General features: G+C 36.9%; 2 protein-coding genes across 2 annotated transcripts; one reads left to right on the forward strand and one right to left on the reverse strand.

Annotated features, from left to right (window-relative positions):
• The first annotated feature begins 7,497 nt into the window (after nucleotides 1–7,497).
• Nucleotides 7,498–8,189, forward strand: LOC149406950 (zinc finger A20 and AN1 domain-containing stress-associated protein 7-like). The gene has a single exon (XM_089628172.1). The coding sequence runs from the start codon at nucleotides 7,547–7,549 to the stop codon at nucleotides 8,186–8,188; it is 642 nt and encodes a 213-aa protein (XP_089484298.1). The 5' UTR covers nucleotides 7,498–7,546; the 3' UTR covers nucleotide 8,189.
• Nucleotides 8,190–13,385: 5,196 nt separating this feature from the next.
• On the reverse strand, nucleotides 13,386–17,747 carry TBL39 (TRICHOME BIREFRINGENCE-LIKE 39). Its single transcript, XM_089610170.1, has 5 exons — nucleotides 17,252–17,747; nucleotides 16,988–17,159; nucleotides 14,970–15,145; nucleotides 14,727–14,885; nucleotides 13,386–14,037 (listed from the first exon to the last, which is right to left on the reverse strand). The coding sequence occupies exons 1-5, from the start codon at nucleotides 17,590–17,592 to the stop codon at nucleotides 13,746–13,748; spliced, it is 1,140 nt and encodes a 379-aa protein (XP_089466296.1). The 5' UTR covers nucleotides 17,593–17,747; the 3' UTR covers nucleotides 13,386–13,745.
• Nucleotides 17,748–22,464: the final 4,717 nt, after the last annotated feature.

Raw genomic sequence — 22,464 nt, forward strand, 5'->3', positions numbered from 1 at the left:
TTGAACCAACTTGTCTCCGAAAGGATCCATCCACTCGTTAGAGAATCTCCAACTAATTACCTCAAAACTCTATAAAATAAAGTTATAGCTCTCCAGTGATAAAAACTTCAAAAATCTAAAAATCTATATTTAGTAAAATATTTTACATCAAATGAACAATGTTGCATCAAATTTGATGTAATATTATTTATTTAGTGTAAAAATTACACCAAATATTCAAACATTATTTTAATCTAATTAATTCATGATCCTTAATTAAAAATACATTTGAATTAATCCAAATTTAATCAATATATTTTATCTGTATGAAACTTTGTTTATAATCCAATTTAACTTCTTCAATACCACTTAAATTAATGTAGTAATTAAAAAAAATATAGATATCAACAAAATTAAGCCGATATTAACCTAATTAACCCGATAATTAAAAATTACTATTACAAATATTATTAATACAAAAGTCTTAACACTATTAGAAAATACTACTACAAAAATATTTAAAAACAAAGGACACGGAAATGGCCACAGATGAAACACTAGATTTCAAGAGTTGTTCTCTTGGCATAAGAAGATGAGATGTATAGATGCTCATTTTGCACCATGTGATGCATTGATAGATCATTTGTGGAATGAGTATATGAATAGAAATTAATTCAATCAGTAATATGTAATTTTCAAATATATGTTTTTCTAATGGTGTGTGTTTAAGACTAATAAGCCTGTTTAAGACTGACTTTTAGTCCCGAATAACGTGGGTGTTAGTCTCGGATAACGTGACTGATTGTTAGTCTCGGATAACGTGACTGATTGTTAGCCTTTTAAAACGGATTTTTAGTCTCGGATAATCTGATTTACGGACTGATTTTTAGTCTCAGATAACGGATTTTGACTTTGATGTAGAGCTTTTGGTACTGATTTTCAATCTCCAATACAGTGGCATCTGTGACTGTTTATTTAGTCTGGTCATGGTGCTTTCGAGACTAAATTTTAGCTCTAAATATAATGTTTTTAAGACAAGCATTTATGTATACGAGACTAATTTTTCAGTTTCTAAAAATATCAGAGAGTACATAAGAACCTAAAATAAACTTACTTAGAATAGCTTTCGTACCTACAAATTCGTAAATAAATTTATTATAAAATCATGCACAGTCGTCAAAACAATATTCATGAAAAACTAAGAATAAAAATAATCCAAATATATCCAAAACTATACTGCAAAAAAAATCTAAGATAAATGAAATATTAAAGTTGAATCCGACATCCGCGATTTACTAACGCCCTTGACCTGGTATGCTATTGGAGTCTCATTTCTTTATCACCACTTCCTTCATTGCTCATAGATGAAACCATGGTCGAGTCAAAATCATCAAACTTAGTAGCTAAATATTCTTGTAGTCTGTTCAACTTCTCTTTATTTTGTTCCTTTTCCTCCCTGATTTTATTCTGAAGATCGTCAATTTTACTCTTTAGCTCTTCATTCTCATTCGAAGCTCGTGGAGATGGTTCGACCATCGAAATGATCAACATATCTTTTTTTTTTTTGAAAAATCGGTCCATTCATTACCTCATATCCCGATTTTCTTGTTTTTTCTCTGCCACTAACGCTTTTGATTGCTTCCTCTTCCAACTCATGCTCTAATACGGGAGTAATTGTCGTGTTTTCCGCTAGTAATTTGTCCATGGCATCTTCCTTGTGTTGAAGAATTTTTTCCTATCATAAAATAAATGTATTAGAATAATTTTAAGTTTAATAGAAACTACAACGTCCAAAAATAAATATAAATCAAATGTCATTCTTACATATTGGTTGAATTCTTCATCATTCCTCCATCCACCTTTCTGAGGTTTATTATGGAAAACATTATATACTTGGAATGGACTAGGCAACATCTGGGTCTCGGGAATAATCTGTCCTTAGAAAATAATATAATGAATTCAAAATAAGTATGTGAAAAAAAAGTTGTATAAAAACTTAACATAATCAACTAAACTGACATCTTACCATTTCATTTTTGTGATTAGCAATGGGTTTAGAGCCTCCATAACTGCGTGTCACTTGCTTACTTCGATTAACTTTCATTTGAGCACATCTTTTCTGAAGGAAAAAAATGTAAATAAATGACAGCGCTGCATATCCAATGTAAGTCCAACAAAAATAACAAGGTAATAAAAAGGTAGACATAACACAAAATGACAAATAAAAACGTTTAAAGTAATTAAGGTAATAAAAATGCATGCTCATTGATTTTAGCATGCACCCATATCATATTATGATCAAATCACAATTAACATTTACCTTATAATTGTCAGACTCCCAAAGAATGCACAAGACATTCCAATCTTCCTAGCTCCGACAATCATCTTTCATTTTAGTTCTTGCAAGCTCTGGATTGGTCATTCCACCATCATCCTCCCAATGTTTCTTCAGAACACCCCGCATGTGTACCCATTGTTTTTTGCATTTTATAATCTAGACGTAACATAAAATTTAGATCTTGACGTTGTATTTCAAATTTAAGTTGCATTGATTATATATATATATCTATTAATAATATACATTAAAAAAAACATATTTCTACATGTTTCTGGTTAAAGTACATATATATATTAACTTACCCTTATTCTTTCAATCATCTGATCTTTTACTTCTCTTGGTACATCATCCCCTGTGAAAGTTCATCAGACAATCTTGCCACATCCCAATCCCAATCTCTGTTGCCAACTGAGTAGATGATCTACCAAGAAAGTGAATCGTCTCTGTATCTTTCCTTAATTGAATTGGATCGCCAGAGTGTGCTTCGATATCCCATATAACACTAAGATTGAGATTGGGACCACGCCTCCGTGTTTTACCTATATAATCCAGTAGTTGAGAAGTGATGTTATAAACGTTGTAGCACTGTTTGACTCTGCTTATAAAAGGACATCATGTGCTCTCATTCTTACACTAAAACAAATAGTTAAACAGATTATTTTTTATTAAAAAAAAAAACTTTACTTTGTTAAACAGATGACATCATGTACAAGTATTCTATTATTAACTCTTCTAATGTTGTATGAACTTGGAATTTGAGACTTAGATGACATCGACATACAAGACATGAGGCAAAAGTTTATAATCAACATGAAAATTACTTGGAGGTAAGACATGAGGCCTACTTCACACAAGTTTATAATCAACAGGAAAATTACTTGGAGGTGAGTCATGAGATGTCTCGACTCAATAATCGCTACAATATCGTATAGACACTAAAATATAAATTTTACTTCATATTTATTACTAACTTTGTATATAAATGACATTATAGAATACTTGTATTTGTCTAAGTAAGAATATGCCGTTGGTCAACATACAAATTAAAGGCAAGCAAGCAGTAATTCTGTAGGCGTGATGTTTGGCTGACTTCAAGTTCAAACAATAGGATGTGGCTATGAGCCACAAGTTAACTTCTAGGTTACGTCTTAGGCGTTTTCAAGTATCGAGACAGACAGAGAGAAAAGGGAAAAGGAGTCATTCTGTATGTATAATTTTAATAAATTACACGAGGATAATATTTACAGCTCTATAAATTACATACATAGATGTGTATAGTTCCAGCTCTATTTCACAATAAGATTTTCAATCTTACACTAAAACAAATATTTAAACGGATAATTTTTTTATATATAAAAAAAACTTACCGGCAACGAGCAGCTTTAGGAAGAGTAGAACAGAGGCGGCAACGGGCTCGGCAGTGCACAACGAGCTCGGCAGCGGACGGCGGACAGCTTTATGAACAAGCATTGTGGAAAAAAAAAATTAGAACGTTATCTAAGAAGCAAATTTACATATGTAATGTGTATATTTTCAGCTTTATTTCACAATAATGTCTACAAGATTGATCATTAAGACAGATTAATCCCTTAAAATTAAACGGTATTTAGTTTCATTTACGGAAGACTCTAAGAGACTGCAAGATAATCACAGCACAAATGACAATGTCAACTCAATATATCAAGTCTATACTAAGAAAATTAGAAATTCATATGCAACAGCCAGCAAGTTAGTAATCGTTCCAGGTAGACAAGCACATGAAAGAAGGAGTAAATGTTAGTATTAGGCTATCGCTGAGAAAGCCACATCTTTTTACCCCATCACCAGAGATCTGTGTAAAAAGCTCTCCACCAACCAGGGCAGACCTTAATCTAATATTTGAACTTAACCAAACAAGACTTTACTTTGTTCAATAATGTTATGAAAATAGTCAAGGTAACCTCAGGTCTGAACCCATTTTGCCTCATTAACCTCAAGTCTAGAATCAGCCACAATAACAGCAGAATACCATTTCATCCACCCAAATCGATCTACTATAATCTATCCCTCATAAATTCACCCTACTAAACAATAAACAAAGCAAGTAATAAAAGTTGAAAGGCAGCTAGTCAAAACAAGTGGTGTTGCCGGGTGTTTTCTAGAGTGTTTATAAAATAAAGTGCGTAAAACAACTGAAATAATAGCATAATATTGGGCGTGTTATGAAGGGCATGCGAATAACCCACTTTAGACCATAAGAAGCAAAGTAATCACACTATAGTTTTATATTAACGAAGAAAAAGGAGAGTGAATTCTATGGGATTTCCAATCCAAATAATATCACTTTTGATTCTCTATACTACATTCCTCTTGATTCAGGTTTTTTATCTTGATTTCTTGGTTCAGTTTTCGTCTTTGATTACTAGCTATCATTTTGTTAGGTGTTGGTTAGTAGCAGTGTTATTGCAAAATCACAGAGAGTGCGTGGGAGAATAGGGTAGAAACTGAACATTATCTAAGAAGCAAATTTACAAACACTTGAAGTGCTAAAAACAACCATTCTTTCATTAGGCACAACAAATCGTAATTAATGTCCAAAGCAAGGGCAGATAGTCATATCATCGAAATTTAAGTAATGTGTTGCGTAGGACGAGAGAAATTCGACAAACCAAACGAGCGAAAAAAAATCCTAAATCTCTAACCAAAACACAAAATTTGACTAACTAAAACACAGGGATGGCAAAGAAATTCTAACCTTTTCCACGGATGAGCAAAACTAGAGCACACCAAGAAGAGGGAGAGAAGGCGAGATTAAGAATTTCCTTTAAATTATTCTTCTAATTAATAAATAATATATATAAAAACAAGAAAAATGACTAATATACTACCATTTCATAATTCAATTCTCATTTTGCACCAAAACCATAATTTGGACAAAAATACTAGTGGACCCAATGCACACATATTTTTTTGCCCTATCTCTCTATTATTTTCTTTCTTTCTCTGTTTCTTCCATTTCTCTCATTCTCTCTCCTTTTTCGGCGATGAGGCAAAATAAGAGACCGACTGCGCTTGCCGGTCGTTCGAGTTCAAGGACTATTTGTGCTGACACACTGTTGTTGGGATTTTTTCGTCGAAACCCCTTTCACAAACAGAAAACGAAATTAAACAATAGCAAATAAAGGACACATAGATTTATAGTGGTTCACTTTCAATACGAAAGCTACATTCATTTTGCCGCTGCAAAATCACTATGAACTCAAATCGAGGAGGTGTTACATACACTTAGCTTAAAGTGTTTCTTGTTGGGATGAATACACCATATAGACCCATATGTATACACTTTTGGAATTCACAAAGTTGCTCTCCCTTTCCCATGTGCGAATTTTTTTCACTCCTATTATTTTAGGCTCCGCACCTCTAACAACCGTCGTCGTTCTTCAGATGTCTAGGGTCTTCGAAATTATGGCAAAGTACGTTCTCCAACGATGGACGACAAGTGATCAACGCAAAAGAGAAGCTCGGGGACTTGCAACGAAAGACTCGCCAATGCAACGAGTTTTGGTCATAGGAAAATCAAAAGGGAAGAACAAAATTAGTGTTTTGATTTGGTCGCAGGGAACGTTACCGTCGGCTCCGGCGATGTCTGTGTCTCTTCTTCCCGTTAGACTCGGCTTCATGGCTCACACATACCGTCGACACCACAAGCACTAGTCGCGACGCCAGCTCTTCTGATTCGTCTCTTAGCTTCATGTTTGCTAGACCGGGTCGTCGCTCGCTGAGGCCTCAGAGCGCCCCCAGTTTGCCCTTGTCGTACTCCGCGTGTTAAAGATCTCCGATGCCGGAAGCAATGGTGTAGATGTTTCGAATTATTCATCGCTTCGAAGTCTTGAGCAGGCTTTTAATTTTTCGGATGATTTGGTGCTTCGCCTCTATGGGTTTTCTCAGAGTGGATTCTTGAGCCCGAAAGTGCAACAGATCAACCAAGAGCCAGAGAGTTTATGCCTGTGTTTTATAGGATGAAAAATAAGAATAAGAAAATAAAGGGTTGAAAAAAAAATGTTTTGTGATTTCTTAACCATACTAATAGTATGTTTAATTTAGAATTCATTGTTTTCTTTTTCTTTGTTTCTCTTCCTCTTGTTTTTTTTCCTTCCTTTTATACGTATTTCATTGGCATTGTATTTTTTAGTTGATGATTCTTGAAACAACTCTTGTTAAAACATTTGTTAATTTTTTAGGTGTTTGATGAAATGCTTGAACCATTTACATTTTGAAATTAATTTATATCAATTTACATTATATATTAGGTTATTGGTGAAATGCTTAAACCATTTGATTTTTTAGATTAAATAGTTAAATAAATTGTTTCCTCTATGTCAACAAATATTGTCGAATGTTGACAATTATGTCAACAATTCATGTCGATTATTGACATATATGTCAACAAACCGTGTTGATTGTTGAAATCTATGTCAACAAATTATATCATTTGTTGACATCTATGTCAACAAAGCAACAAACTTTTAAATCAACAAATTTTTCAGTGTTGTCATTTGTTTACATATATATGTCAACAAATGACAATACTTGATTCATGAAAAAATGACAATACTAGAAAATTTATTAATTTGTTGACATAGATGTCAAGACATGATTTGTTGACATATATATGTCAACAAATCGTCAAACAAACTTAGATTTAAAAAAAAAAGATTTCTTGCGAGACTAAGAGGAAAACAATTTAGAAAAAAGTAAAAAAAAAAATAATAATAAATAAAGAAGAGGGTAAAAATGGATTAAAAAAATATTATCTTTCTTTTTTATTAATATTTTAGTCTATATTATGGTTTTGGTGCAAAATAAGAATCGGGTTATAAAATAATACTATATTAGTCACTTTCTCTTAAAACAACTAGGGGGCTTTTGGGCCTACACCCTAAGCCCAAGACTGCCATCTCAAATCAGTGTTCCTATTTTGTCTTTCATCTACGGTGAAAAAAAAATCTGCTCAGATATTCGGACGTCTACGATTCAAATAGATAAAAATTAACTATAACTAAGTCCTAATTGTTTTTTTGAGCAAAAAAAAAAAAAAAAAAAACAGTCCCGATTGTTTTCCACGTCGAAGTCCTACTTCTTAAGTATCCAAAGTTGCTTATAAAAGCAAACACCACGACCCAACGAAAACACAATCACAAAACACTGTTGTTTTAACTCACAAAACAAGTCAAAGACTCAGTGGAGAATATGGAGGCAATAATGTGCGTCAGGGGTTGTGGGTTCTTCGGATCATCGGAGACCCATAACCTGTGTTCGAAGTGCTACGAAGAGTTCATCAAGATCCAAAAGATCTCCAAGCAGATCGCAGCCGTCGATCGCATAGTGGAGGCCAAAGTGCGCGACATTGGAGATAAAATCATTCCGCTGTTCGACGCCGTCTATCGCAGCGGAGATGAGACTTGGTCCGAAATCAACGATGAGCTGTCAATGATCACGGCGAGGCACTCTCAGTTGAGCGCCGCCGTTAGCAGAGGCCGTAAAGGAAACGACGTCGACGTTGAGATGTCAGAGATCGCAACGACAGTCGCTAAGTTGACGTCGGCCGTCGATCGCAAGCGGGGTTCTGGAATCGACGGCGTGGATGAGATCATGGAGAAGATGCGGAATTCGACGGTGAAGAACAAGGCGGAGAAGAGAAACCGGTGCGAGTGTTGCAATAAGAAGGTTGGGCTTTTAGGGTTCAAGTGTCGATGTGGCGGTCTGTTCTGCGGTCAACACCGAATGCCTGAGCTCCACGTGTGCGATATTGATTACAAGTCAATCAATCGCTCCAAAGTCAACCCACACCTCACTTTCGTCCGGGCTGATAAGTTGGAGTATAGGATTTGATTAGCTAATTTTTAATTCCTTTCACTTTTCCATTCTATTTTTTAAGACATTGTACAAATCAATAAGAACTATATAGTTATTTAAGTATTCAGAGGAGTGTCTCGTTCCAAACCCGCTCAACCCAATCTTTTCTTTACGGATTGACTCGCGCGGTTGCGAAATCATACCAACTAGAAATAATGAGCAATTAACATTACATGGGAGCGAAACGGGTGACTAGGCATTCCTTATCCACCTGCTATATATATGTTAGCTAACAACAAATGGAAAGGATCTAATAGCTCACGATCATATAACTTTTACATTACCACAATAATTTATAGCAAATTAATAAGAAAAGTACAACTCTTTATCGTTATTTTTAATAAATATTAAAACAGTACACAGTCTTCATAAAATACAGAATAAGATGTAAAATAATCATATTCATACTCTCTCATTTTTTCATATTTTCTTCACCTATATTGATTACTAAATCATTTTTTAACAAATTTTTGAAGATCTAATTTTTTAAAGTTCACCACTTCTTCTTCTTTCATAAACCGAAACGTATTTACTAGTAGTCATAATTTTCTATGTTTTAAAAAGAAAATAAACAAAAAGAAGATAAAATATAAAATTAATATACATCAAACTCAAATCTTACCTTACAACTATAAGTTTCCATAATTTTTTTTTCAAAACTTGACTTCAAAATTATTAGAGCATGAATAAGATGAAAAAAAAATGAGGAAAATTATCAGTGTATAATACGTCTAAGATTATGGCTTATTATAAAACCCCAATTGGATGTGTGAATGAAGGCTAGAAGTATTGAAATCATAATTATGGGCTTACTCATTACAAGCATGTTGATTAGCAACAGCAATAAGCCAAAAAAAAAAAAAAAAAAACCTCTTTGTTTGTCCTAATATTTCGTTGGAACGAAAATTTGGGCTTTTACTTTCCAAAATTTGAGACTTAAATTGGAGCCTAATTTTTCTCCATAATAAATGGGCCTTAAGCGATTACTTACTTGGCTTACTATACGGACCGGCCCTGTCAAGATCGTGGCTCCAAGTAGATTCGCAATCATTGGCTATTGAAACCTTGGATGAAGGCTGGAGTGAAAAACGAGGAAGAAGGCGAAGGTGGTGATGAAGGTTGGGGCGGCGGAGAAGGCAAATGTGGTGGTGAAGGCTAAGGAGAGGAGTCAGTGCCCCAGAGAAGGTTGCGAGAGATGAGAATAAGAGGGAAAAATAAAATTAATGAAATTGTAATTTTCAAAACTTAAAGCTGATATGATCGTGGTGTCGCTGCAGCGGGATGGTAATTCAAGTTGCAGCTACACTACAATTAAATTAGTTTACAAATATATATTAATCTTATTTTAAAATTAAATTTCAAATTTCCCTCGCAATAGCGACAAACACACCGGCTGCATCGTGAGGTTTTATAAGTCTTTTTTTAATAACTATTTTCAAATATCGCTACTTTGAATGATGAAAATAATTTCATCGTGCAATCTTATATCACTCGCTGCAGCGACCAACACCAAGAGGTTTTTAAATTCTTTCTTTAAATAACTAAATTTAAATATTACTACTTTGCACGATGAAAGGACTTGCATCGTCCAAATCTATCACGCTTGTTGTTACATGTAACATACCAGTTGCATCGAGATGAATATTTTTTCTACTAAAAATAGAAATATTGCACGAGCAAATCGATGTGTATCGTACAATCATATGTGTCGCAACGACATTAAATAGATGTTGCAGGGACTGAGACGATTTTTTCTACTCGTTGCACATCGAAAGTGAATTTCTATCGTGCAAACCCATTCCACTTCAACGACATTGTTATTGCATGGTAGCGAGTCTACTATTCGGTTAATTTTTTGCTCAATGGAATAATTTTCATCGTGCAAACTCATCCCGCTATAATGACCCGATGAGTGCATTTCACATTCGCACTTATCGGATCATTTCGAGACCTAATTATTCTTAGTTCTCTATTTTTTTAATGCATTTTCTGTAAGTTTTACTGACTTTTCAAATATTTTGAGCTTAATTAGGTTATTTAAGAGAACATTTGAGCAATACACAGAGAAATGGGTCGATTCAAAAGCATTTCGAGCAAAATTGAACAAGACAAGCAAGAGGGCTTCATCTTCTTCACAATTTCAAGAACCTATATAAAAGAATTATTATCTCTTTCCAACACTTGATATAGCTTCCAATTAGCTTTCCAACGCTTATCTATTTGCGTAAATCAGACATCCGAGCAAGAAATTATCACAAAAAGAGTGATTGAACTAACACGCTGGCTTGTTTGGGCAAACGTGACGCGTTTGACTCCAAAAGCGTCCCGTTAGGCAAAGTTTAGCCCAGTTTCCGATTTGGACAAGATTCTTTTCGTTTTTTAGGGTTTGGTCGGGACTTTGGAAAGGACGTGTGGATTGAAGACACATGCGTGGATTGTTGACCTACGCTATTCAACATTTTGATGCTGTTTTGCACCAATTGCCATGTTGTTCTATGGGTCCATTAGGAAAATAGCCAAATTAAACGTTTGATATTGCGAAATAGCCAACGTTTGGTAAATCTTAGGTAAATAGCTATTTTTATGTATTTACAGACGTAAATCTTAGATAAATAGCCACCTCAATATATTAGGTCACGTCATAATTTACGGATATTTACCAAACGTTGACTATTTAGCAATGATAAACGTTTAAGTTTACTATTTTCCTAATTTTATGTTGTTCTTTTCAAGGTAATACCTACCTACACACAATTTACACGCGAAACATTTAATTTAATGATACTCATCCATCATGCAACTATATTTAAAGCGATCAATTTACAAATTATTTTTTATAAATTATAAAGCATTGTTTATAAATCTACCATGGTCGTAAAAATAAAAAGAGGCCGTAATTAGTGTTGAATGTATGTTACTGCGTTTTTTTTTATCAACATTCAAAGACACGTGTCGGGGTGCGAGCTTGCGACGTGTATCGATCTTGGGTTGCAGGCATCGAATCTCCTATGGCTCCGAATGGATTGTAACGGGTCGAAGATATCTCATGGCGCTACGACTGTGGTAGAGACCTTCGGGAACTCGATGTGGGTGGTGTGAATTGTCGTGATCTTCTTTTTCTTTAGCTTAAATAAAAGACACAAAGTGTGATATATAATGAAATTTTCCTCTTACTAAGTGAAGAACATGAGAATTTGATTTTTCAAGTTCTTGGACACCTTTTTGGAGGGAATATAATGTGGCATAATTTCAGCCTTTGTTTGTGAAAAGAAATATGAGAGAGAGAGAGAGAGAATAATTCTTCAATTCTAGAGAGAAATGAAGTAGATCATTCCTCTTTTATGTTTTACTAAATCAAAAGTGAGAGATGTAGAGTAACTCTAGCATTATTTTGCAGGTATATGTTGAGTGAATTTTCAGAGAGAGAAAGAAAGAGAGAGAGAGAGAGAGAAGTTGTAGTATTTTTCTTCTCTTAGAATTGGTTTTTTTCTTTCTTCTATATCATGGATGGTATTTATAGGGAGAGTTGAACTTTGACTTTTCTCAAATGGTGGTTTCACACTGTGGGAACATTAGGGGCTCAAAGCCGTTAGAGGCAAAGCCTCTAGAGCCGTTTTGTGGCTCAGCCTCCAGAGCCGTTTTGCGGCTCAATCTTCAGAGTCGCTTGTGGGAACATTTGGGGCTCAGAGCCATTAGAGGCTCTATCGTCAGATGCATTTGTGGCTTAGCCTCCAGAGCCATTTTGCGGTTCAGCCTTCAGAGTCGCTTGTGGGAACATTTGGGGCTCAGAGCCGTTACAGGCTCTGCCTTCAGAGGCATTTGTGGCTCAGCCTCCAGAGCCATTTTGCGGCTCATCTTTCAGAGTGTTGTTTTCTCTTTATAGATCAGCCTTTAGATTCGCTTGTGGGAACGTTTGGGGCTCAGAGCCGTTAGAGGCTCTGCCTTCAGAGCCATTTGTGGCTCAGCCTCCAGAACCGCTTTGCAACTCAGCCTTCAGAGTCGCTTGTGGAAACTTTTGGGGCTCAGAGCCGTTAGAGGCTCTGCCTTCAGAGCCATTTGTGGTTCAGCCTCCAGAGCCGTTTTGCGGATCAGCCTTTAGAGCCATTTGTGACTCAGCCTCCAGAGCAGTTTTGCGGCTCAGCCTTCAGAGTCGCTTGCTTGTCGTTTTTTTTATTAGGAGTGTCATTTTTCACTCGTGAAAAATAACTACATAACAATGACTAAACACGTGCATATAGAGACATGTTCAATGACATATGCGGAAGTTGAACACCTATTCCTAATTGCATGCTCACAGAAACAAGCAATTAAAAACACGTGGTAAACAAGAATGTAAAGGAACCAAAGATTAGTAATTAGCCCAATTTGATGAGGGCCGGAGAATCAAACAAACGAGAAACTTACAAAAGAAGAAGTAATTTTCATAATAGGACAAATAGAAACTTTTGCCCCTTGTTAATGGAGTCCATAACTAGTTTGTTGTCGCCTTCGAATATTACTTTCTCGAGCTTGAGACTTACGGCTAAGTCCATTGTCGCCCGTATATGAAAAGGAGCTATAACTCCATTGCTAACTAAACCTCTATTGGGTCTGCCATTGTGCCACCACCTTAGCGGTACAATCTCGAATAATCACTCACATATGTTGTGTCATCGGTGAAGGACACGATCAAATTACCTTTGAACCAACTTTTCTCTGAAGGGATCCACTCCTGGAGAGGGGGGAGAGCATCATGGGGGGAGTACATGTGTAAAAATAGGTCTTATTAAAAGATGAAGTACGTAACTCACGTAGCGACGATCCTCGAGCATTGTATGCCTTGGATTATAAATCGAGGATCTTGAGGTACTCAATCATTGTTTAGCCTTCTCGGCTCCAATGTATCATTGTCATTTGGAAATGATAAACTCGTGCATTGATTAATGATGTGATGATGCGGAGCGTCGAATATTTACCTCGCAACATATTTACGCAACTTAGATTACTAAAAAGTGCATCGTGTCTGAATCTAGTCGGAATTTATAATCGTAAAAATAATAAATTCGAGATATTAAAAAAAATTAACATATATCAAAACGACATATTTATCTAATTCTCCTTTTTTTTTCCTGATAAGCTCACCCTAAAATTAAATTGGAAATACCTACTCAAAATTTAATTTGTATTATTAAAGCCCATGCTCCCCATACAAGTTCATTAAAGCCCAAATTCAATATACGACATTTAAAGCCCTTTGTGTGGTACGTGTGTGCAACACCAAATCCATTTATTTTCAGCTCACAGTTCTAACCCATTCCATGTTTGGCAAAATTTCTTGCACATCATGGAATCATAATAAGCTCATTATAACTTAATCACCTATACAAATTACAAATAACTCCACACCAACCGCATTATTGGCCCCCAATGAAAATACAATTTGCAGAACAAATAAAAATACACAAAATTACACATCCCTCCTAAAAATAAAATGTGAGAAACAATGAGCTACACAAAATACAATAAATGATCACAAATAGAGTTGCATTATTTCTCAACCAAAGAGAGAAGCATACATGAGCTGGTTCCAAGTGTCGGGCAGACCGGGGAGGCACCAATGGCTGCAATCGCTCCCGCTGTGATCACCGCTGTAGCTTGATGGGTGACCGTCTTTTCGATACTGCGACAGGCCTGTCACGTCTAGCAAGTAAACGGGTTTCTTGATCCGGCTCAACACCTTGTTCACTACCACTTGTTCCATTGGAATCCCCGCCGGATATCTTGCTCCCATGAACGGTGTCGTCTCTCCAGAGCACGATTTCGACGGTTGGTTCCAATCCCTTCCCCTAATATTTTTCATCAAGGTGTAACCGCCATTTCTTAGCTCAAATTTGTGACAAGTTTTAATGTTTTGACAAAGACGCACATCCAAAATACATATCAAGATAGGATTTGGGATTTTAGTAAATCTCGATCAATCTTAAAATAAATAAATAAAAAAACCAAAATAGTCAATAGTAAAAATAAATCAATTAGAAAGCAGTTGCAAAAAAGGGTGCTCTAGTTATAATGCTAATTAAAATTAATAAATTTATGAAATGGTCAAGACTTGTGTAAAATTGTTAAATTTATAAAGATTTCGGGGATACCAAATGTTAATCAATTAATATATATAAGGAGTCATCGACAACGTCAAGAGTTTTAGTAAGAGTTAAAAGACTTAAAACCTTGCATATTTCTGTAACTAATTAGTTTTGATTCTACATGGTACGTACATTACCAAAGTTAAAACTCCCATCTGGGTGGTTGCAAATTTTTTTATGTACATCGATTTTTTAAATTGATTACTCAACTCAGTCATTCTAGATATCTACATCTCCACATGAACTATCTCAGTCAATCTAGAGTGATAAAAATAGTTTTCCTTGTTTCGATGTAGAATTGCCTTAGCTTATACATACGGTTAAAAATACATAAGTTAAAATTCAAAGTAACCGCAGCGTTAGCGCAAGTAATTTGGATGATAAGCACTTACTGGTAGTGAGTGGGAGAAATTCCTTGGAAGAAGACTTTAGTCCTGGAAGCGTCAACGTATCGGTTGATCCAACGGCCCCAAGTGTTGAGTCCTTTGTAAAACATAATCAGACGGTTCATATCTTTGTACAACTTATTCCCACTTCGCACATAGTTCCACCTGTAATATGACCCACACACACACATGATGTACTATCATTATTTTTTGGTTATCAATTCGATTTATGGGAAGTCAGCGACGTACGGCTGGGATCTTCCTTGGTGGGTCCACCAGTGCCACGTGTTGAATATTAGGAGGTCCACGTTTCTCCAGGCATTGCCGTTGTTTATTGAGTCAAGCTTCAACACTACTCCAACTGGTTCTTTCACAAGATCCACAAGGTATAGACTTCGATATAATAGTATTTGAACCCCATAGTCCTGTGTATAATATATATATATATATATATATATATATATATATAGAGAGAGAGAGAGAGAGAGAGAGAGAATCAATAAATTTTAATCACGCCTTTGATTGTGTTCAAATTTATGTACACCTTTATGGCTAAAATAATACCTCAATTCACAAGAAACCGTTTCTTTTTATCCTATAATAATGAATCATGTAAATACACACATATATTCTAAACGTCAGAATTACGAGTCTTTGAGGAAAAAAAAATTCTAAATACAAATATTTACAAAAATATATTATCCATATTGTATAAAATTGTATGCTTTTTTATATAAAGTAAATGACATAATTTTCCTTTTTGCAGTTACAGTGGAAGCAAAATTAATGACCAATTTCAGTTATGGACCTTATGGTCCAATATTCTAATTAGTAAGTAATTTCTAAAGGCCAAAACCAAAAGCGTGCGTACTAAAGTGATGTCAATTCACATAGTAAAGGTGGTCCAAGGATGTATTGAGTATTGACCATTAAAGCAGTAACTAAATCCTGCCCCAATTCTTGACAAGACGTATACATAATACACATTCATTCACATGCATGTAAAAATAAAACTCTAAATTTATCATCCAATGTGGTTTTGTACTTAATTAATTACACTTTTGTACTTACTTAACACTTGGTGTTTTTGTGGATTGTTTCGATGGAGCAAAGTTTGTTGTTGATGTTGACGCGCTATATATTGATGCCCGTTCTATCCTATGATGCTTGTTATATGGTAAGACATTTTATTAATTAATACATATACTAAAAGAATAAATTGTAGATTTGAAAGTTTGAAGTCTACAATAATTTTTTTTTTTGCGACTATTTTACTGAACCGTTAAAAAATTATTTCTTTTGCTTATTTGTTAGTTAAGCAAAAGAAATAATTTTTTAACGGTTTAGTAAAATAGTAAAAAAAAATTTGAACAAAATAGTCAAAATATAATACCGTTTATTTTTTATTTTATTTTTAGTGATTTTACTAAATTTAGACAAACCTAAATTATTTGGCGATTTCTTAGTTTTAGACAAAAAAAAATAATAATAATAATCCATATTAGCCGAGTCAGAGACAGCGCTTTGAATATTGATTTAGTACCACCACAATTAACAATGGTAACTTTATATATTCATTAAAATACATATTTTTTACGTTTAGTTCTCATCATTCAAGAATTAAACTTTTTATTACCATAGGCTAGGAAGCAAAAAGAAACAAGGAATCGTGAAAAAACTAAAAAAAAAAGCGTTTTTGTATATCATTGAGGTTATTTTTAGAGGAAATATTTAATTGTTGTATTGGACGTTGGAAATGGTAGTTTTGTTTGAAATTAACTTTTAAACCTGCAAACATTTACTACGACATAAAAGCCCAGCAATAAAAGGGGGTTCAATAACTATGAGGGCAAACAAATAAATAAATAAAAAAGTATGCATTGGCTGACAAATTCCCGGCAAAGTGAAAAACACGGCTACCACCAATCACGCTCCACTTATTAATGTTTTTCACAGCGTAACTTTTCTCACTCAAACACAGCACAACAGAGAGAGAGAGAGAGAGAGAGAGAGAGAGAGAGAGAGAGAGATCGTAGAATCAAACTAGAGAGAGAGAGAGAGAGAGAGAGAGATCATAGAATCAAACCAATCACTTGAAACTCACCCAACTCACTCCCTTGTCTTACTATCATCAAAATAGAACTGACCAAGACGAGAAAAGAAGACTCCATATTTGTTTCCCATTTCAAGACTATGTTCCAACCCCATCAATTATTCACCAGAAAACAAAAACGAGTTTAGAAAAAAAGAAAAAACAAAGGACTAACCTCAAACGTGACTGAAGAAAGTGCTTCAGTTCTAATGACCGAGGTCCTAGAATTCGGAACCCAAGCATGAATCATACAAGCTAGAGACTGCCATTGGTTTAGACTCAGAGAGTCACCAACAAACATGATCTTTTTCCCTCTCCATTTCTCCAAAAAATTCAACCCATTAAACCTTCCAAAAAAAAAAAAAAACCCCCCACTAGAGAAATCAGTGTGTTAAACTTAAAAAATAAAATTATAAAAAATAAAAAAAAAACATTTTACCTGGGCATAGAGCAAGAAAAAGGTTGCCACCTATACTTGAGGTAAGACTTGTCAGGACGACCGTACTTTTGACAGTTGAACTCCGGATCCACGAAGGGACAGCTTGAGGAGTCGTACAGAGGATACGACGCGTCGTATTTCCATGACCCTCTGAACCAGTTGCATTTCCCTCCTGCCGCCAAAACTCTGCTGGACTCATAACCGTGGCTCCTATTGTCGTTTTTGAGGTATGGCTCTTCGTGTTTATTAGGCACTGCTTTGGCTTGAATGATAATGGAACACAAAAGCAGAGTCAGAGACAGGGCTTTGAAGTTGAATATTGGTGTGGAAAACCACCCCATTCCAATCCCTCCTTTGGGCTCCGTTTCCGAAGGAACGACCCAAGTGTACAAAAAGACGAGAGGGTTTGTTTTCTTTGAGGATCAATAATAAAAATCTAAGTTTGTCTCCAACAATTCTCTCTTATATAATGCATGAGAGAGAGAAAAAAAAAATAAAGCACTACGACTTGGGAGGAGAGAGGAGCTTTGTGGGGCTACTCTTTATTTTTATATCATCACATGGAATGTGAGAAAAGATTTATATACGCTTTTTCTTATTTTTCTTGCTTCACTTTATTGACAAATTCTTGTAGGTATAAAAATATTTGTTTTGGGGAAATTTAAAAAAAGTGTTTGGCTTTTGATGTAGGAAATGAATCAAGGGACATGAATCAATTCAAAAAGGGGCTAAATTGGTTATGTTCATAGTTTATTATAATTGGACATAAATACAAATGTTTTTATCCCACAGCATTTTCAAATTAAAAAAAAAATGTTTTCATCCCACGACTTTCAGATATTAAACGTAGAAATGAACATATGTGAGAAAACATATTTAACTTAATATTATGTGTTGACCTGTAAAATTAGTACAATAATATCTTACGAAAATACACAGACTCCGAGTACGAGGACTCCGAGTACAGAGACGATTTAAGCAAGACTTTCTCTTTATACAGACGAATCTAATACAAGAGAGCAATGTTTTCTAGAGGTTCTAAGTGAAAGAAAGTAAGTAAAAGTTTTTCCAAAATTCCGTGTCTCGAGAACCTCTGCGAGCTCCTATTTATACTTGTCTGGTGTGTCTTCGTGATTGTGGACTCTGACGGTTATTCTGGGGAACGTGGGGTGATCAATCCCACGTTCTAGACGGTTTTTCGGGTAACTGCCACTTCCCTTTTGCTGAAGCGGACGGTTACTTTCCTTCGTATGATTTTGGAACCGTCGAGGTGTGCGTTTATGCATTGGAAACATGTTTTCTTTTGGTTTGACTAGTCTTTGACCCACGATCTTCTCTTCTCTCCGAAGTTCTGATCGGTAGGTTTCGTTCTTGTCTTATGAACGGTTCGTTCCTTTTCAATGGACAGCCCTTGGGTCTATTCTACCCGAGCTTGATGCTGGATTCTTCTTTCTGCTCGGGAGTCTGACTCACCTACTCGGTGTCTGACTAATTTATCTCGTAACAGCAGCCCTCCAGTTTCTTAGTATTTTTAGCAAAAATGGTAAGGAACTATTTCGGTTTAATTGATGGCCGCGTTCATCTTTGCTTGTTCGTCTCGGAATGATCCGAGTAAAATTCTTCATTCCTTTCTTTTTCCTAAGATATCGTACGACGTCGTTTGCCTTCGGTAATATTGAATCATCGCGTCGTTTCGCTTCGACGGTCAGATCTGTTTGGCTTCTTGGACAAGCTTAATCCTAGCCGTTCGCGTGGTCTTTATATAAGGCCTTTTCCGAAATTTTGACTTCATTTTACCTTTCGTCTCAAATTTCGCTCTTGGTGCGTTCTCAGTTTGGTCTGCCTACTCGGATTGTGCTCCCAGTTCTCTCGTCTTTTGTTCGGATCTTCCGACCTTCAAACTTGTGGGTAAGGTCTCTTCATCGTTAATCCGATATATTTCTTTTTGTTTTAAGGTCGTTACTCTGTGATTTGTACTTTCATTTACTTCTCGTATTCGGACCCTCCGGACTTTGGGGATCATAGTTTCTCAACTTCCTTAGGGACATGGGAGGACTTGCGCGTCTCGACCTGGGTTTTGACCCCCGTGTTGTTCGGCGATCGGAGCCCGACCCCGATAATGTTATCTTGTTGGATGGGACCACGTTCCCTTTCCTCAGGAGTCGAGTTTGGTATCATATCCCCGAGATCGGATGGGACCGTCCCGTTGTCGCTTACGAAGAATCATGCGTGTATCTTAGTCCCGAGTCCGAGGGGGTTGATAACGAGGCAAGGGTTTTTGACTCGTCTTCCCTGTCGTGTAGGGATACCATGGTTTTGGAGATATCGTCTTCGTCCGCTTCTTCGAGGAGAAGCGACTCGGAGTCCCGAGAAACGATGAGTACTTCTCTTTCGCGAGAGTATTCTCAAGATGTTCCAGGTCCGAGCGGGAGGACTTTCGGGGTGGACCTTCCAGAGGAGGAAGATGAGGCCCTGGTGTTTGAACGTAAGGAAGGCCAGTTTTCGGCAAAAATTTGGACTTCTCGGGTTACCGAGAAATATATACGAGACTTGAGGGAGGAGTTTGAGATCGCGGAGGGGATCATCATCTCGGCCCCTTCAGAGGATGAGAGGGCTGATCAGCCCCCTGGCGGGAAGATAGCATTCAATAAGGCCATCTTGAATGTGATCGGAGGATTGCCGATGCATTCTCTCATATCGCGGAGGAGGACGTTTTCTATGAGAGATGCCCCATAAAAGCTTCGTTCTTGGAACTGGGTGTGATTCTTGTTAAAGAACTCTCGTTTGATAAGTAGGATCAGATCTCTTATTTGGTTTCCTTACATTTTCCATGTTTGGTTCCAGGTTCCCTTCCGCAGTATCCCGAGGACGAGAGGCCACTTCACTCTGAGATCTTCGACATTTCGGAGGCTGATCGGTCGACATTCGTGTTGTCGGATACGGATTTACTTGACCAATATTATTATTACCCATATTCGAGTGAGCACTTTATTTATTTCTCTCCAAATCATATACGTTCTAGTCTCTTATTATTCTTACTATCTGTTTTCTTAACAGATATTGCACAGATGGCGAAGAAAAGAGCCGATCCCGACCAGGTCCCTACAAACCCGAAATGTACTAAGGCCTCAAAGGCCTCTTCTGTAGGAAAAAGGGTAGCTCCGTCGACTTCGAAGGTTTCCGATCGCCCTATTTCTTCTCCGGGGAAGAGCCTAATTGAGCCTTCCTCCGCTCCCGACCACCTGACTCCAATTGTCTCTTTCCTTCTCGATCGTCTTCCCGCCGAGAAGGTCCAGGCCGTTTTAGGGTCTGAGCCGCTAGAGAGGCTTACTCAAGTCACCGACTCTGTGGTTTCGGTACGTTATTATTTTTTATTTACCTAGTCGGCACCTTTTTTCTTTCCTTGTGCTTTCACTGACTATTTGTCGGTGTGATTGCCTCAGAGCTTTGTCGGTGTGGTTGGCCTCGTTGGCTCACTGGGCTCCGAGCTTAACTCTTTGAGGCAGCGGAACGATCGTTTTCTCAAGGAGAGGGATGCGGCCAGGGACGAAATGGCGAAGATCCGGTCAGAGCTTACACGGAAATTCCAAGCAGATCTTGAGGCTGCTCGTTTAGCAGCGATGGAAGAGTACAAAGCTTCCGAGGACTATCGCAACATGCGCGATGACCTATATACCGCTGGAATAAACGAAGCCGTTCGGATCCTCGGCCCGAAGAATCCTACTCTGGATACTACGGATCTTGATGAGGATTCGGAGTCAAGAGCTAGTGATGACTTGGATGGAGGAGGCGACCAGGATCAGAATTTTATTTTCTTTTGCATTATAATTTTTGTTAACCCGTTCGGGTCTTGAACAATTGATCCGTGGTCGGATCTTTTATTATGTAATTTTTTGTAGTCGGTGTTAATTTATCTGTGTTTCTGACTTTGGCAAAAATAGAGTAGAAAGTATTTCTGAACTTTGGCAAAATAAAGTATAACTAAGTAGAAAGTATTTCAAATTTTAAGTTTTCTAAACAGCTGTTTGCTAATTATCCTGCCGCCTAGTTTATTTTGCCGTGAAATATAAAAACCATGTGATTAAGCACCGAGTGGAGAAACAAAAGGGAAATTACTTATGAAAATCACAAGTACATGCGACCAAGCCGCTTTTTGAAATTGCAAATACAATACATGCGACCAAGCCGCTTTTTGAATGTTTAAAATGGAAATACTTAAACGTAGAATCGTCGAAGGTGCTCGGCATTCCAGGAGTTTTTCTCCATATCACCGCCCAACTGTTGTAATCGGTATGCCCCGTTTCAGAAGTCTTCTCGGATGATGTAGGGTCCTTCCCAGTTTGCGTTGAAGGCTCCCTCCTGGTGGATTTTGGTGTGGAGAAAAACTCTTCTGAGGACTTTGTCGCCGACTTTGAAAGATCTTGGTCGGACTTTCCTGTTGAAATACCGAGTAACTTTTTGTTGGTTAGCGAGATTTCTTAATCTGGCTTTTTCTCTTTTTTCTTCTAGCAAGTCTAGACTAATTTTCAAAATGTCGTTGTTTAACTCTGTTGAGTAGTTTTCTCTTCTCACTGTTGGTATCATGACGTCGGTCGGGATGACCGCGTCGGAACCGTATGCCAGGGAGAAAGGCGTTTCGCCAGTTGCGGAGTGCTCGGTGGTTCTGTATGACCAGAGGACTTCTTGGAACACATCCACCCACTCTGACTTCTGTTCGCCTAACTTCGTTTTTAGGCCGTGTTTTATTGTTTTGTTGACGGCCTCCATTAATCCGTTGGACTGTGGTCTGACTGGAGTAGAAAAAACCTTGTTAATGCCATATTTTTCACAAAAACTTTTGAAGGAATCGCAGTCAAATTGAGTTCCGTGGTCGGATACAATTTTTACTGGTATCCCAAACCGAGTAATAATATTTTTCCATACAAATTTCTCAATTGCATGAGCGGTTATTTATTCAAGGGCTCGGCTTCAACCCATTTTGCAAAATAATCGATGGCTACAATCGCGTACCTGCATCCACCTCGGCCTGTTGGCAAAGCTCCGATTAAATCTATTCCTCATTCTGCGAATGGGACCGGGCATGAGAGGGAGATGAGTGGATTAGGAGGAAGCCTCGGGATGTTAGAGAACTTCTGGCATTTGACGCATTTTTGTGTCATGTGCCGAGCATCGGCTTTTAGTGTTGGCAAGTAGAGTCCTTGCCGGATGATCTT

The sequence above is a fragment of the Urtica dioica genome, chromosome 1 (assembly GCF_054948205.1).
Source record: "Urtica dioica subsp. dioica isolate 48M chromosome 1, U.dioica_male_clone48M_v1_H2, whole genome shotgun sequence".
NCBI lineage: Eukaryota > Viridiplantae > Streptophyta > Magnoliopsida > Rosales > Urticaceae > Urtica > Urtica dioica.